Genomic DNA, 15,769 nt, shown 5'->3' with positions numbered 1-15,769 from the left:
GTGTTTCTTCGAAGACATCATACCCCTATAAGTCCACGGAATAAGGACACCTCCCCAAGATCCAATACCAACCAACCCGCATGGCCTTCACAAGCAGATTCATGGCTGGGGGGCGCGCGGCTACTATAGCGAGAACGAAGTAGAGGATAGCAAGACACGTTGCGATGAGAATACAAGGACGACAGCATCTCCTCTGATTCAACTTGGTGTGACTATGGCTATACATCGAGTCAAGACGAGAAGTGCACCACGAAGGGGAATCGGCCACAGATTGCACCACGCGCCTGGACACCACGGGGGTAGGTGGTAGCCACTCCAAAAGGCCCGTAAGAAGGGGCTCTAGACTCTCCAGAGCGTGTCTCGATTCTCCAGCAAGTCAGCATTCTGGCAAAGACCGAAAGTCCTGAGTTCTCTCCACCAGGGCATAGCGTGGGAAGCCCTGGGGCCGCAACGGCGGCTCGCCTTGATGGCCCGTAGGCGCCATGGATGGATGATCTTCTCAGTTCCTTTCCACCTCCGTGCTCGAGATTCTCCAGCTCTCCTCCAAAGCCGGCATCCCCCACCCCCCACCCCCTCATCCACCGCGACTCGACAACCTGCCGCGCCGAGACCCTCTCCGCAGGCCGAAAAGCCAACATCCCGCGCAACATCTCCATCAACGCCGCCCTCTCCTCCTACGCCACTTGCCCGAAGCCCACCTCAGCCCGCGGCTTCTGCACACTATCCTCAAACCTCCGCTCCCAGGACCTAGACCTAGACCCCCCCACCGGGCCCCGCCCGCCCCGTCTTCACCAGATCCAGTTCGCCCTCTTCACTGAACCAGTCCAACCTCCTCCCCCACTTCCCCCACCACTCATCCGGTAACTTCCCGAGCACTTCGACCTGCTCCGCCGTCACCCGATCCGGACTCGGGAAGAACGTCTCGAACAGCGGGCGTTGCCCGAGGATTTCCCAAATCGTACAAGCGAGCGTCCAGATGTCCGAGGCGAAGGAGAGCGGCTCGTCGGAGAATCTCGCCTCAGGCGGCTGAAGGAGCGGCAGGGTTTTGGGGGCGGTCCTCACGGTCTCGCGGGGCTGGAAGGAATTCCCCGAAGTCGGTGAGCGTGATCGCCGCCTCGGCGAGGGGGAGGTCCTCGCTGCGCACGCCGAACCACCCCGGCACAAAGACGCGGGCGGGGACGCCCTCCGCCAAAGGCTTGCCGTCGAGACGAACAACCTCTTCAGACTCGGGGACGCCGTACCGCTCGTACAGTTCTGACGGGGCGATACTGTCGAGGGACGTGGGAAACTGAACCAGAATATTGCCTAGATGCAGATCTACAGGGGGTATTTACGGAGAGTCAGCACAAATAAAGAAACCCACCATACAGCCCGTCGGGAAAAAGCAAGAACTAGCCACCATGCACAACCCCCAGACTGTGGAGGAATGAGACCCCGCGAATGAGCTGGGCGATCATCGATTGCGCGACCCGGGGCCGGAACAGACCGAAGGTTGAAACCTCCTTGGCATCGAACACGCTCATCCGCGCCGGCGGCGTCACCACACACCAATGCCGGCCATTGCACCCAGCAACCCAGAAATCGTCCAGAAGGGGCGGGAACACTTCCTTTCCCGGTCGAGGTGGCAATGGCCCAAGAGAATGTAGAAGCGTAGCTTCCGGCGTGTCATCGCTGGCGTCCGCGGTAATCGTCTTCACGGCGACATAGCGGGCCTCCCGGAGATCACGGGCGAGCCAGATGGTCGAGTAGCCCCCAGAGCCGAGTTTGTGGACTAGCTGGTATCGGTCTTCCGCTAAGTGATCCCCGACTTGGAGAGGGGGGGAGCCGCCGGGGCGGTATCGGTGTAGGGCTTCGACGTCTTCGATGAGTCTGTATTGGGGTTTGCTGGGGCGGGGAGTGGGGGATGGTGAGGGTGGGGATGAGGATGCGGTGGATTCATTGGGATCTGATTTGGGGGAGAGGGGTGTGGATGTGGAGATCCACGATATCGGGGCGCGAAGGCTGTTGCGGTTGGGGAGAAGACTGTATAGGTGTGGATGGGGTCGTCGGGTGTTGATGGGCGATGAAAGTGCGTGCAGACATCTGAGAAGTGTCGGTCAGTCACTGTCGAGCATGGTTACCTAGGTGGGAAATATGATAGATCAACAATGGCAGGTGAATAAGTATTTTACGGTACATGGAGTGAACAGTCTACAGTCAAAGTGTGGGAAGGACTGTGTGTACATTGGTAGCTCACGTGCACCCTAAACAATCGACGGACCGACCCGTTGATCTACCAGGGGGTATGATTCTTTCGGTTACCATAGCAAAGATACCCTGTTTACAGAATATTATAACTACTTCCTCTATGATAAGAGAGCTGATGGGGGCCTTCTTCAATATGTTCCTTATCTTGAAACGATAAGTAATTTACAATATAGTTGGTTCCCATCTCTTCGCATGCATCTCGTTATTTCCTCTGCGGGTACGGGGGTCCGAGAGGAGGAAGTACAGCTACCTCTTACTACTGTAAGAGACAGAACAACCAATGCCATTTGAGTGTGCCTCGAAAAAAAGAGTTGCACGGGGCTGAGTAGACTGGCTGAAACACACATCATCTGTTCAAGCAGAGCAGTACGTTGACAGCAGATTACATCAGTGTTCGAATCTCAATTGGTATGATGTCTTTACATACGACCAGAATTGTCCAGCACAGCCATCTACTCCCGGCTGCACCAAACAGCCCCAGAACCAACCAGCTACTGGAACAACTCCACACAATCGAATATCTACACTCGTTAGCACATACCTCACTCAACACAACCACAATCAGAAACTTACAAAGTTTGGACTCAAATATGTATCTCCCGAACTACCAGAGATCACGTTGATCGTAATCTGCACATCACGATTAGCAACGTCAACCAAGCCACACAAGCCAACTTACTGTATTTGTTCCCGCGACGATCGTCCCCGACGGGATGGACACATCGTACACTTCGCCCAACCCACGATACGCACCGCGGGTCACGCCCCGAGAGTCCAGGTTTGTTGGCGCGGCTGGTGCACTTCCGGTATAGCTGTTAATCTACTGCAAGTTAGCGACCGAGACACTTCCCAGGAGAAGGGGTAGTACCGTCGCCTGGGGCCGTCCACCGGCAAACGACAAGGTCGTTCCGATCCGCAGGGTCGCAGCGCCGGTCTGCGCGGATGTCGCAGTGAATTTGATGGTGACCGGGTTGTTGACGCTCTTAAACACAGCCATAGGGAAGTCAGTCAAAGCTGAACTGCCAACCGTGTAGGTCAGTGGACCCCAGGAGGACATGCGCGAGTCGGATGGGTGCATGCGGAGCTGGTTGGCTGCGTTGCGGAAGCCGGTTGGTCTGTGAGGTCAGTACTAGTACAGTGCCTGCAGCCAGGGTACGTACTGTCCGTCCCATTCACCAATCTTGAAGATGGTAGTGCCGGTCTTCACGGACCCCGAAATATTCTTCGTCGTGGTCGATCCGGCGGACACGGTGACCGAGCTCGTGGCGACCGCGTACTCGCCTTGGTAGTAGACCATGGTGTAGGTTCCGGGCTTCATGGCGGGCGAGGTGAAGCTGCCGCTGGAGCTGGTGTAGGCCCAGTACTGTGCCGCATCGTTGTACCTATCCTCATTAGATGACAATCACACTGAGAAAAAGGCGCATACCAGTGGACAACCCAGTCCATGCTGGAGTCTGCTCCCGATGCCGTGCCGGTCACTTTGCCTCGGCCGGAGGCAGCAACATAGCCTTGGATGTCGAGGTCCGCGAAGAATGAGGTATCGATGCTGGTGCTGGGGGTGCCGCTGCGACTGAAGTACATCGAGTAGGGGCCGTGGAGACCCATCCGGTAGGACTCGGTTTGGACATGGCCGGAGTTCTGGACGGTTAGCGGCAATCATCGACGTCGGAAGGCTACTTACCATGTACCAGTATAGGGCATTGTAGCTTCCTCCGTTGTTTGAGTTGATATCCCTGTGTTGTCAGAACCATGTCAACCGACCTGGCTGGAAACATACCTGTGGAAAGGACCCCCTGAGGAGCTTTCATATTGATTCAAGATCATGCAGACGCGGTGGGCATCCCCGGCGATGCCTGTAAGGTCAGTAAAACCCCAGACCCGAGACGATAGTACTTACAGTGTCGCTGATCGTCGATAAACCGCTCGCTCGAGTAGAACTTGCTACGAGTTTCACTGCCGACCAAGAACTATTTATGTCAGAATCTTCTCAGTCAAAGGTCAGAAAGTTACATACCACATCCGATCCCTCAATGGCAGTCCCGTCAGCGGTGGTTGAAACGTCGCCAAACGGCTCCTCGTTCGGTAGCACGTCTGAATTCAGTCGAGCGATGAACCGCAGCTCGCCAATCGACGGTTCTGCCAGATGTCAGTCATGTTAATCACGTCCCACGAGACAACCAACTCACCGGCAGTGATATATGTGGCCATATGGATGACCGGATCGCCATTATGCACCACCATGTACTGCGTCAGGGTGTCCGTAACACAAGTCACCTTGATGTAGTCCCCGGACTGCACGGCGGTCACCGTCGCGGAGCCCAGACCGGACCCAATGTGACTGCCCTGACTGGAGTACTGCAGCTCCGTGCCATAGTGAATGATGGATGTGATGTCGCAGCTGCTGCGGCTGACGGTGAACTTCAGCTGGGTCGACGCATTGGTGTCGATGACATAGGCGCTGGAGCTGGTGGTGATGCCAAAGGCCGCGTTGGCGACCTGGGCCGTGAAGGCCACGAACGACAGAAGCGACGCTTTGAGCATTGTCGGTGTGTAGCATGTACAGTACTAGTGCTGGTGATCGGGGTATAAATACCAAGGGAGGAGAGCTTTGCTTGCTCCTGAGAGCTCCCTCGGCCTGTCATGCAGGTCAGCGCTCGGTCCCTGCCAAAGTCTTGGAATGACATCTGTTCCACCAATCTCAGGCACGCCGGGTGTTTGAGTGGTTAGAATAGTATAAGACTCCGTGTGTCCGTGTCGGGAGTAGAGGCAAGTGCCGCGCCAAGATCTCTGCAGGATTTAGTGTCGCATGGTGGAACGGGGTGGAGCGGGGGTCGCGGAGGTGAAACGTCGGTAGTTTGAGTTGTACGCGAGGTGTACGCCCTGTGCCTGCAGCAGATGATTTGAGATGCTATTCGAGTTGCCAGTTTGAATAGAAAAAGCACATACACTTCCACATTGTGCATTGCGCATTTTGTGAACGAGTTCTTGTGGTGATGTTCAATGTGGATGGTGGTTGGGCTCGAGCGTCTGCCGATCCTCCGCTCGGTTAGATTGAAGGGTCTTGGAGATGGAACAGGTCGCGTTAGTGGTGGACGGACATTTGTCTTGGCTGATGACGGAGCTTGCTCCGACGGATATTCTGGGAAACATGACTCGCGGGGTGGCTGTGGATTCACGGGTGTGATACTGATGTATCTGCACGGCTGGTGTGACAGGGGTTGACAGACGTTTGTGGGTCTCAGTTCGTGCCTCGAGACGGTGCTTTAAATAGTTTCCTTGGTTGCTGGTTGCTGGAACTTAATGGGCGTTAGCTAGAGTGTGTCTGTGCTGGTGGATTGTAGGAGAAACCTATCTCGACATCTTGCGACCTTGGTTTGTCGTCCTGGTGGTGGACCAGATCAGAAAGGATGGTTCAGTGGATGGATGGTTGTATGTCTGTTTCTGACAGCACGGCAGGTGCGATGGTCTATAGGCAGGTCCAGTCATGTGAGCGCGGCAACAGTACAACCCTCGGGTTCATTCCATCTTCGCTGTAGACAAGATGCTGCTAAAAGAGATAACTGACTAAGGAATTCAGCTCAAGAGTAGATCGAGAGTTTGGCTACTGATTGATGACAAAATACAAAACAACCAAGGTCCGCCTCTCAATGTCACGAGCAGACCAATGTGTCTACAAGTCATCTGCCATCGGATACAGAGCGTGCGAGCTTATGCTATGACTGCTGTACAAGGTCAGTAGCAACACTAGCTGAAACTTAGCCCTGGAAGGGACCCTGGATGTGGTAGACGAATATAAGCTTAGCGCGTCCACGTACACTTTGCGCATCGCATCATCACCCTATATACCAGACAGCTGGCATCTCCCCAGCTGATCAACCTCTGCTCTACCAGTCTAAATACTGCTGCTCACGAGTATACAATGACGTCGACACGGGGTCACACCGGAAACCATTCAAAAACGTCTATACAATGACTCACAACTATAGCATATATAGTCCCTAGAACGATGACCTCCTGTCCACACCTCCATTCGAACTCGACTCTCACCTGAGCCATCCCCAAAATGGCACCGTAAGTCCCATCCACAGCGTCCAGGCAATGAGTGGGCTCCAAGTACTATTCGCATACAGGAACGACCACACCTCCAAGCTGAAAGCAAAAGCAAAAGCCAACGAGGCTTTCAAGCATCAAAACACCCCTGACGTGCGAACGAAGGATCCTCCTGAAGCAGAGACAAAAGAACTTACTCCCAGCGAAACCAAAGGCACTTCCACGACCAAGGATACATCCAAAGCAACAGACACAACACAGTCGGAACCACGCGTATGTGAACTGCACACCTCACAACCGCAAACTGATGAGAGGTCTAGCAGCACTTACAACCGCGCGCGTCGGATCCCTCGCCACCTTCCGAAGAATACTGGCAGAGTATGTATATCCACCGTGGCATGAAGATCGACCCTTATTGATGGTCTCGGAGCGAACCCCCGCGCGTTCAAGTGCGCGCTGTGTCGGCGGTGGCATACGGCGCGGTGTCCTTGGTTGAGGAACTACTAGGGTGGGAGGGTTGCTGGCGTGTTGCTTGTTGCTTAGGTGCAGGAACGTCTCGAAGGCCTGCAGAGGTCATCTTGGGACTGATGGGAGACACACAGCTTAGAGTAGCTACCTAGTACTTACGGGACGCTGCGTACTGCTTTGCTCAGGATACTTGAGAAGATACCATCAAGTGATGGGGGGAGACCCCCCATACCCCCCTTCTAGAATACACAGATATAGCATTCTGCGAACAAACTGTCAGTAAAATAGAAGAGATGTCTGATAATCGATTATAGTAAACTACTGAAGTCCAGTACATAGTACAGGTCCACCAAGCAAGATGTTCTGAGTTAATAGGGGGGAGACCCCCCTAATAGTAAAATTCGTAGCTCTAGTATTCTGCATACAGAATAGCTATATACTAAAGGAAACACCATCGATACTCCCGGGGCTTTGTGAGATATGAATCGTGATGAATTCACACTCCGTATAGGGAATCTTCTTAGGATAAGGTGGGAAACCCCCCGCGAGCCCCCCTTCAGTATACCCACCGCTGTAGTACTATTTACAACCATTAACCAAGAAAACACCTTGGGTTTATGGGGAACCCCCCTCCACTTGCACAGATAAACGCGTAAATTACTCTATACGACTCCGCCAACAGAACCAAACCACCTCACCCATGCACCCTCCTCACAACCACCCAAGCCGCGCCCACGCCAACCAGCCCCCACACCCACGTCCACCGACCCCACCGCCCCTTCACATCACCACCGTCCGCCCCATGCACCAAGCGGCCCTGCACCCAAACCGCCCTCACATTGCGATCATCCCCCGACCACACCCACTTATGCACCTTCTCCGTCCAGCTCTCCGTCCCAAACACGTCCACATTCCCCTCCGCCCCGGCGCTCCCCCACAGCCCCGCCGGCGTAAACCGGCCCAGACGAATCAGCTGCGCATCCCACGCCATCCCCAGCTCGAACCCGCCGATCAGGTCCGGCAGGTCGACGACCGCCGCGCCGCCGCGCGTCGCGAGGTACAGCGCCTCCTCGACGGAGACCACCCCGTCCGCGCCCTTCTCCTCGTCGACCGGATGCAAGAAGCCCACTAATCGGGAGACCAAGCACGCCTGCCGCACCCCCTCCAGCAGCCCCACGCTATACCCGCCGCTCACGTCGCTGCCCAGCCCCACGACCACCCCGCCCCTTCGCAGCCACCGCACCGGACAGATCCCCGACCCCAGTGCCGAGTTGCTCGCGGGACAGTGGCTGACCTTCGCGCCGCGGGATGCCACGAGGGACCGCTCCGCCGCGGAGAAGTGCACTGCGTGCGCCAGGATGGTCCGGGGCGTGAGTAGCCCCGCGGTATCGTAGACGGAGGCATAGTCCTTACAGTCCGGGAACTGCTGGCGCACCAGCGCGATCTCGTTGACGTTCTCGGCGATGTGCGTTTGGATGTGCAGCGAAGGTTTGTACTGCTTGGCGAGGGCGGCGAGACCCGATAGAGCGGCCGGGGTGCAGGAGGGGGCGAAGCGCGGGGTGAGGATGGGTTTGACGAGGGTTTCTTTTGAGCTGGCTGGGGCGAGGGAGTGGATGTGCGCGATGACGGCCTCGGTGTTCTGGATGCTGTCCTCGGGGGACTCGTCGATCAGGGTGGTCGGGCACGTGGCCGGGTTGTCCATGCAGACGCGGCCGATCAGGGCCCGTTGGCCGCGCTGGTGCGCGAGGCTCGCGAGCAGGTTCGTGGCCGGCACGTGGATGGTCGCGTAGTAGGAGGCCGTCGTCGTGCCGTGGCTCAGCGTCCGCGCGATGACCTGCGAGTAGGCGCGGTAGGCGGTGGGCGGAGGCAGGCTCGGCAGGGAGGCCGGGCTGGCGAAGGAGGCTTCCATCGGGAAGGTGTAGGTTTGCAGCCAGTCGAGGAGGGTCGCGCTGCCGAAGAGCCCCGTGTTCGGGTATTGCGGGGCGTGGATGTGGGTGTCTGCCTTGTTGTTAGTCAGGTGTGCATGATGGGAGGCTGTCCCACGGACTTCCCGGGGGAGAACCCCCGGACCCCCCTTTCTTTCAGCTCCCTGGTAACCCGCATTCTGGGACTTCTGGTCGAGTCTTTCTGGGAAGTTGAAAAAAAAAGGGGGGTCCGGGGGTTCTCCCCCGGGAAGCCCTCTTCTTGGGATTGGGAATGAGGTTAATGGGAAGCTGAAAGAAAGGGCGGTCCGGGGGTTCGAACGGTATATTACCCCAGCACTCGGGATTGGGGTCACCGAGGGAACTGGAGGAAGGGGAGGGAAGTAGGAAGCAGGGTGGGACTCTTCTGGGTGTGGGGGATGGGAGCCGTACCGATAAAGCCGGGGAAGAAGAACTCGTTGTGCTCTTCGCGTGCTCGGACAAGCTTGACGCGCACGCTGGTGCGGGTGCCTGCGCCCTCGAGCACCCATCCGTGGCGCTTGAGCAGGGTGTGCAGGTCGGACTCGGTGGCGATGCTCCAGTCGAAGCCCTTGATCTTGCCGTCGGCGGCGGACACCCAGAGGGCGCCGCGGGTGATGGCGAGCTCATGTTTCTCGTCCGGAGCGGTGGTGCGGGGGAGTTGGATGAACGTCCCCACGTAGAGGGTGTACATGGGGGATCCCATTTCCAATGCCGGAATGAGAATCAAGGAAGCAACCAGCGGTACGCTTGAATTATGCGACGTTTCTTCTCCGTTCCCAGAGCTAGCAGGGTATATGTCTCTGTTATGATGTCAGCCGAATGCACAACCCCAGATCAACAGGTATGCAAACGCTCCCGAACAGGTGTTCGACTCACAACTCAAAACCCACAACACGTTCTGCTCGCTGCAAGGCCCAAACTCAAACTTATCTCACAGCAGCCAAGCAACTCACCACTTAGCACAAAGCCAGTCCAACAGAAAGCCAAACCAAGCAAATCGAAAAAAAAGCGAAGCGGAGAAGTAACGACGGGAATGGATGGCGGATCTTAAAGGGAGTTGTTAATCGGGAGTCGCTAATCTCCGCCAATGGAGCCCGCCTGCCCCGGCCTCGGAATCCGGCCGGCTCCGGTTCATGTACTGTACTGTACCATTCCGGGTTTAGTCGGGTCGCTGCTTGGGAAAATGGCTGCTGATAAGATAAGAAAGAACTAAGGCTGCGTGCGGGGGTGCCTGAGGCTGGCGGATGGCGGCTGGCAGCTGACCAGGATTGACTTCACACGAGGTAGTCCGGGGAAGAACCACGATAAGGCGTTCAATCATATTCATTGCGTGTAAGGTTAATACTAACTAGGGTGAACTATCTGCAAGCCTGCAGTGAGGTATGGTTGGTGCCAGGATTCCTGCCTAGGTACATACACAGTATTTCCTTTCCCAAATGGCAGCGATCAATCGATCAATGCACTCAAAGGGTATACCTGAAATCCTCCGCCCCCTCAATGACCCTCTCCCCGCGCTCCGCCTGCCGATTCGACTTCCGGAACCACCAACTCAGCGCCCCGACAATCACCAGGATCAAGATATTGCACCTATCCACACACAGTCAGTAAGGCCATCGACCAAACCCAAGGAAATGACTCACGCGATCGTAGTCCACATGCCCGGTCGATACCCCGGCGCATCCTCCGACCGAAACACCAAACTGCTGACGATCCCGCCGATGCCCCCGAAGCCCACCAGGGTGGCGCTCGACAGCGCGCGCGTCCACTGGCCGCGCACATTGTTGGCCTGGTACGCCATCACGGCGGGGATGTTCGAGTTGGCGCCGGCGACGCTGAAGAAGACGCCGACGTAGCGGGCCGCGTTGCCGTGCGCAAACCCCATGATCGGGAGGCCGATGATGCACAGCAGCGCGTTGAAGACCACGATGGCCCCGCGCACCCGGTACTTGTCGCCCACCCAGGCGCCCCCGAACATGATGATGCCGGCGAAGACGTAGGGCGGCGCGGCGAGGCACTGCGCCGCGCCGATGCTGAAGCCCATGCCTTGCTGCAGGATGATGGGGAGGAAGTATGCAATGGCGTAGGTAACCGTTGTGGTGCAGCTGTGGTCTGTTAGCGTTGTCTCGAGGCGAAGGGTAGGCCGTGGGGACGGACAAGAAAATCATAGCGAACCCCCAGATCTTGAGGTCCAGAGCGGGAGACAAGAACCGCTTTAGCGTGAAGGGCTCCTCGTTACCATCCGACCGATCGCGGTTGATGCGCCGGACAATGAAGGAGCTTTCTTTCTCACTCAGAAACCGCCAGGACTTGTGGGCTCGATCGGGGAAGTCGACCAGGAAGATCAGAGTGAGGACCCCGATCACCGCGGTGATCTACAGCGTCATCAGCGCCAGCCGTCAACCGCATGCCCCCGGTATACGTACAACACCCTCCATGATGAAAATCCATCGCCAGCCGCGGATTCCCTGCAGCCCTTCCATCTGCATCAGCCCGAAAGCGAGGATTCCGGCCAGCGCGGACGCGACGCAGCCGATGAGGTAGAAGATGGAGAAGCGCTTTTGCACGTCGACTGCGCGGTCATCAGCACAAACCCAAACACACACCGGGAACATCACTCACATCTCGTATACCAACTGGAGAGTAGATACACACAGCCGGGGAAGTAGCCTGTCATCGTAAGCACCAACCTCCTCCCAGAAGAAAGAGCCGACTCACCAGCCTCCAAAATCCCCAAGAGGAATCGACAAGCGACCATCTGCTTCCAGTTCTTCGTAAACCCCATTCCCTGGAACGGACAATCATCAGTGTCCACTTTTACCCAATTCAAACAACAATACAAGAAGACTCACCACCAGAATCGCCCCCCAAGAGATAACAATACTGCCCAAGAAGATCGTCGGCCCAAACTTGCGGGTCACCACCGTCATCGGCGGCTGGAAGATCACGTAGGGAACAAAGAAAATAAGCACGATCACCGACTACCGGCCGGTCAGCACATCACCCAGCCCATGCAGCCACGGAGTCACCCACATAGCGTGTCCCAACAGTCAACTGCAGGTCTTTAGTCATGCTGTAGTCCACAAGAGCACAATTAGCAGCTCAGCGCGCGGTAGTGGACACGAAGCCAGAAGACTCACCCCGCGACAGCAGCCATGCTCAAATTCGTGCGGTCCATCAAGGAAATGCAATACGCCAGACCCGTGATGGTCACCAGGCGGCGATCGATCCGGTGGATGATCTTGCGCTGCTCCGCGTAGGAGTACTCTTCGTCGTGGTCGACATCGTCGGGGCTGGGATTGGCCCGAGTGATGTCCTCGATGCGATCCACGCTCCCTCCTTTCTCGCTGCTGGGGGGAGACATGAGAAGCTCGTGTGGAGAGGAGAAAACCAAAGAGGAGATCTGCAGAAAGCGACTATCGATAGAGAACCCAGCTTGCCAAGACAAAAAGCAATGGGGATGGGCAATGAAGAATCGAAGGAACGCAGGGGGCAGTAGGGTCGGCCGGGGGTAGTGGATCGTAGTTATATGTCGTACAAAGATAAGGAAGAAAGCCTAGGTAGTAGACCAACGCAGACCAAAGCAGACCAAAACCAGTCAAGTCAAGTCAAGTCAATCGGAAACCCTCCCCCCTCTTCTTCCTCTGTCATTCTCCACATCCGCGGCTGCATGACGAAGAGACTCCCTCTCCTGTCCCCTCCACAGACCCCAGATCCGCCCAGCTGATAGCGTCGCTGCCAAACAAGAAACTCAATTTTCAAGACCCTCAGGAGGAATGAGTCCAATAGCCGCTCAGAGAATCCACAAGTTACCTCGGCCTGGGGAAGAGAACTGGAAGGAGAAGGAGAGAAGACAACTTGGAATGGTCCGGGGAAGGGAGATTTCCCCACAAAAACTGGAGCCAGACAACAAAACCCCCTCCCCGGATTCGGGCGATGTGGAGGAAGGGAGAAAGAATGCGGGGGTTGAGGGCGGTTCCAGGTTGACATCAAGACCATCCGGACTGGTCCCTTGGCAGTCCCCCAGTCCCCCCTTGGCAGCCCGACCAAGAGCGGATACGAACAACTGACTCTTTGCCATGGCCTGGCGTGGCAAACAGACGGTCTGGCCGGAATCGCGTGGTGCTCGGAGGTTTAGTTTTGAGTATCTGCAAAGACCTGCCGGTCGGGCAGGGTTCCAGCGCATTATTCAAGCAAATCAGAATCGATGCCCTTTATAAACTAAACTAAACTACCCTACCTAGCACCTATTGCTATGCACAGATCAATTGTTTCTTTTCCGAGTCGGAAACACAAAAAAACGCCTCATCCACAGAACCACACTCCCCACACCTATAACAATGTACACGATACCCTTAGAACCCATATTCTGGCGCGTTTATCTGTGCGCACTGCTGTTCCAGCTCCGTTCCCTCGAACCTCGGCACAACCGACTATCTCGACTATCTCGTAGACCCATACACATCTTCTTCGCTCTCCTCCGGAATCAACCATTGCCGCTCGCCACTCTCCTCCATGTCCCGCTGCTCCTCCTTCATGTGTCTGCCGGCAAAGTAGACAAAGGCCACCAGCGCCGTCCCCACGACAAACCCAGCGCCCGCGAAAAAGATGTTGATGGGGATGGGGTTGCCATCAAAAGGCCCGTGGGTGAGAGCATCGAGGCCGTACTGGGAGAAATTGACGAGCCCCGAGAAGCAGATGATCGTTCCGTAGACGCGCCCGAAGGTGGCGAACCCAAAAACCTTGGTGGCGTAATCCCTGCGAATCACAGCATCAGATCCGATCCAAAGTCAAGATTCGCGACAAGAACTTACGACATGGCAGAGTAGTAGAGTGGCCGCAGCAACACGAACAGGGTTACCGTCACATAGCCCGTCCACAACACGGGGATGGAGTTGAAGATACCAATCACGGTGGTGAGCACGACGATGATGCTGAGGATGGAGGGCACGCTGAGGTTATCGAGCAGCATCCCGATGAAGGGCGTGGAGACCACCCCACCCACCGGCAGGGCCACGTCGAAGAAGCCGTTGATCTGGGCCGCCAGCGGGGCGGATTGCAACATGTACTCGTACTGCGCGTAGATGGTCGCGATGAAGTAGTTCATCCGCAGCATTTGCAGCACCGTCATCAGGGTGATCAGCACAAACCACGGGGTCAGCATCTGCTTGTGCGCCGGCTGGCCATGCAGCGCGCCCCACACCGCGCTTGTCGCCTGGCGCTCTTCCTCGTGGTGCTCGCGCTGCAGCCGCTCGTCGCGATCGCCCAGCACCTCGTCAATCTTATGGATCTTGTTGAGGCGGCGCTTGGCACGCTCCCGGCGGATCCGCAGTAGCTCCGAGTCGCTCTCGATGTCGTCATCCGAGTCGTGCACGTCGCGGGTCGCGTCCTCCGCCTTTTCGATTCTAATCTCTAACTGATGCGCGCTCTGGTAGTCGCGGGCGGGCATGATAGTAATAAGGGCAATGAATATAAGCACGGGGACCAGCAGGTACCCCGTAAAGAATGACTGGGGAGTGAAGGACCGGTCGGTGGCGTCATACGCCAGACGGTAGAACAGATATACAGCTGCCGATGCATCAAAGGCGCCGGTGACCAGGGCCACAATGGTTCCGGCATACTTGGGGAACGCATTGGCGATCTGAAACGAAGGCACAAAAATGAACGTTCCCCCCAGGGCGAGGAAGAAGTTCGCGGCGATGTACCCGTCGAACCCGGGCTCCGAGAACGAATATGCCATCAGCACGCAGCCGATGGCCAGAAGCACGCAACCTGCGAAGCCACAGACGCGAGAGCCATAGCGATCCAGGATGGTTCCGACCGGCAAGGCAGACACGTTGGCTGTGATCGAACTGACGGTGAAGAAGAAGTTGAGCCTGCTCGAGTCAGCGGATGATCCCCACGAGGGGGCAGATTCGGTGGGAAGGGCCATACGCACCTAAGATCCTGTTCCACGCACACGTCGACGCCGTCGCGCAGTTCTTCGTCGGTGCACAGATCCCTGTATACTCCCTCCGCGATCAAGACCGGCTTGAGCGCTGCGAATCCGAAGACAATGCCTGCAGCAAACCAGCATGCCAGAATCGTGACGGCAACCTGGGCTAGACGGGGTCAACAGGGAGATTCGTTCAAGCAAAAACGAAAACTCCAGTCTTGTACCACCTACCTAGTCGCGTGGCGGTGGGGACTTTATAAGCCGGAGTCCCCGAATGCAGTTCTTCTTCGATGGGGGGCGGTGGTGGAGGGAAGAAGTCGTAGCTGATCTTGCGACGGATGGATCCGTAGTGTTCGCTGGTTACGGCGGTGGTGATAGTGCTATCATCGTGAGGATCGGGTTCACGGTCCGCACCCTCAATTGCAGAGACGTGCTGGACCAAGGACATGGTACTGCACTGTACTTTCGGTTAGGGATAAGTGTAGCGATTGGTCTGAAAGCGAATAGGCTAGGGAGCCTGGTGCTGGTGCCAGGGGACGAGGACAAACAACGACGACGAATGGACAGGGAACTTGGAAACGGGAAGGATAGGCTTGAAGGCTTGGGGGGGGGGGGGGAGAGGGAAGGTCGGCAGGAAAGTTAAAGTGGTTGGGTTTCCAGTTGGTGGTTTTGCCGAACGTTCGAGAGTTCTCTCGCCAGCCACCACCTTACCTTACTTCACTGTACTTCCAGAGAAAAAAATCGTGAATGAAGGGCTGAAGAGGAAAGCAAGAGGGAGGAATTTTGGAAAAGCACAACACAAAAAAAAACAGGATTTGGAGTGGGTAAATAACCCCGTCTAAACTAACTAACTAACTATAGCTTATCGTTCTTATCTGGTGGTGGAGAAGATCAATGCATTTGCCCAGTGTTAAGGAATGGAAGGGGAAATCCAGAGGGCACCTGACGTCTTGAGCTTTTTTTTCTCTCTTTCTACCCCGGCTCCACCACAGCCGATGGGTCTAGATTATTCACTCTTCTTCCTAGGGTTTTCCAGTCAACCCCGAGCTAGTACTCCCCTTAGCTTATCGAACCTGCCAGCTAAGCGGTCTTGCCGGAGTCAATTGGTCGGACCTCAAATAAAGATTGT

At 56.3% G+C, this 15,769-nt stretch overlaps 6 protein-coding genes across 6 annotated transcripts; 1 reads left to right on the top strand and 5 right to left on the bottom strand.

Moving 5' to 3' along the window:
• Nucleotides 1–674: 674 nt before the first annotated feature.
• On the bottom strand, nt 675–2,445 carry BO86DRAFT_418102 (kinase-like protein; the record flags this gene model as incomplete). Its single annotated transcript, XM_025675064.1, has 5 exons — nt 675–737; nt 793–1,026; nt 1,145–1,317; nt 1,400–2,001; nt 2,414–2,445. 5 exons carry the CDS (start codon nt 2,443–2,445, stop codon nt 675–677), a joined length of 1,104 nt encoding a protein of 367 aa, XP_025528749.1.
• A 293-nt stretch (nt 2,446–2,738) lies between these two features.
• rglA (putative rhamnogalacturonase B) lies at nt 2,739–4,788 on the bottom strand (the record flags this gene model as incomplete). The annotated part of the gene is made up of 11 exons (XM_025667862.1): nt 2,739–2,768; nt 2,821–2,877; nt 2,927–3,067; nt 3,116–3,362; nt 3,408–3,629; nt 3,674–3,885; nt 3,929–3,980; nt 4,025–4,100; nt 4,145–4,214; nt 4,262–4,383; nt 4,434–4,788. The coding sequence occupies 11 exons, from the start codon at nt 4,786–4,788 to the stop codon at nt 2,739–2,741; spliced, it is 1,584 nt and encodes a 527-aa protein (XP_025528748.1).
• A 1,522-nt stretch (nt 4,789–6,310) lies between these two features.
• On the top strand, nt 6,311–6,885 carry BO86DRAFT_378362 (uncharacterized protein; the record flags this gene model as incomplete). Its single annotated transcript, XM_025670624.1, has 3 exons — nt 6,311–6,318; nt 6,378–6,675; nt 6,841–6,885. The coding sequence occupies 3 exons, from the start codon at nt 6,311–6,313 to the stop codon at nt 6,883–6,885; spliced, it is 351 nt and encodes a 116-aa protein (XP_025528747.1).
• A 574-nt stretch (nt 6,886–7,459) lies between these two features.
• Nucleotides 7,460–9,734, bottom strand: BO86DRAFT_360036 (chlorohydrolase family protein; the record flags this gene model as incomplete). Its single annotated transcript, XM_025669795.1, has 3 exons — nt 9,585–9,734; nt 9,120–9,508; nt 7,460–8,763 (listed from the first exon to the last, which is right to left on the bottom strand). The coding sequence occupies exons 2-3, from the start codon at nt 9,409–9,411 to the stop codon at nt 7,460–7,462; spliced, it is 1,596 nt and encodes a 531-aa protein (XP_025528746.1). The 5' UTR covers nt 9,412–9,508; nt 9,585–9,734.
• A 285-nt stretch (nt 9,735–10,019) lies between these two features.
• BO86DRAFT_62505 (putative phthalate transporter) lies at nt 10,020–12,188 on the bottom strand. Its single transcript, XM_025677515.1, has 9 exons — nt 11,846–12,188; nt 11,739–11,778; nt 11,558–11,686; nt 11,424–11,493; nt 11,328–11,375; nt 11,132–11,277; nt 10,863–11,080; nt 10,349–10,810; nt 10,020–10,295 (listed from the first exon to the last, which is right to left on the bottom strand). Exons 1-9 carry the CDS (start codon nt 12,067–12,069, stop codon nt 10,172–10,174), a joined length of 1,461 nt encoding a protein of 486 aa, XP_025528745.1. The 5' UTR covers nt 12,070–12,188; the 3' UTR covers nt 10,020–10,171.
• Nucleotides 12,189–12,919: 731 nt separating this feature from the next.
• BO86DRAFT_388357 (putative MFS transporter) lies at nt 12,920–15,233 on the bottom strand. Its single transcript, XM_025671833.1, has 4 exons — nt 14,872–15,233; nt 14,644–14,806; nt 13,520–14,581; nt 12,920–13,463 (listed from the first exon to the last, which is right to left on the bottom strand). The coding sequence occupies exons 1-4, from the start codon at nt 15,086–15,088 to the stop codon at nt 13,148–13,150; spliced, it is 1,758 nt and encodes a 585-aa protein (XP_025528744.1). The 5' UTR covers nt 15,089–15,233; the 3' UTR covers nt 12,920–13,147.
• Nucleotides 15,234–15,769: the final 536 nt, after the last annotated feature.

This window comes from Aspergillus japonicus (assembly GCF_003184785.1).
Source record: "Aspergillus japonicus CBS 114.51 unplaced genomic scaffold BO86scaffold_17, whole genome shotgun sequence".
NCBI classification, from domain to species: Eukaryota; Fungi; Ascomycota; class Eurotiomycetes; order Eurotiales; family Aspergillaceae; genus Aspergillus; species Aspergillus japonicus.
The sequence above is the reverse complement of the archived record's forward strand: the minus strand, read 5'-3'. Positions and strand labels throughout refer to the sequence as shown.

What these genes read in the sequence shown, in the direction of transcription:
- BO86DRAFT_62505 (XM_025677515.1), bottom strand. Translation starts at nt 12,069, where the DNA reads ATGTCTCCCCCCAGCAGCGAGAAAGGAGGGAGCGTGGATCGCATCGAG. An exon ending in CTTGGGGATTTTGGAGGCTG is followed by an intron (nt 11,376 to 11,423) that starts GTGAGTCGGCTC and finishes TTACGATGACAG; the next exon opens with GCTACTTCCCCGGCTGTGTG. An exon ending in GGGTTCGCTATGATTTTCTT is followed by an intron (nt 10,811 to 10,862) that starts GTCCGTCCCCAC and finishes AACAGACCACAG; the next exon opens with CTGCACCACAACGGTTACCT.
- BO86DRAFT_388357 (XM_025671833.1), bottom strand. Translation starts at nt 15,088, where the DNA reads ATGTCCTTGGTCCAGCACGTCTCTGCAATTGAGGGTGCGGACCGTGAA. An exon ending in CCCCACCGCCACGCGACTAG is followed by an intron (nt 14,807 to 14,871) that starts GTAGGTGGTACA and finishes GACCCCGTCTAG; the next exon opens with CCCAGGTTGCCGTCACGATT. An exon ending in TGCGTGGAACAGGATCTTAG is followed by an intron (nt 14,582 to 14,643) that starts GTGCGTATGGCC and finishes TGACTCGAGCAG; the next exon opens with GCTCAACTTCTTCTTCACCG.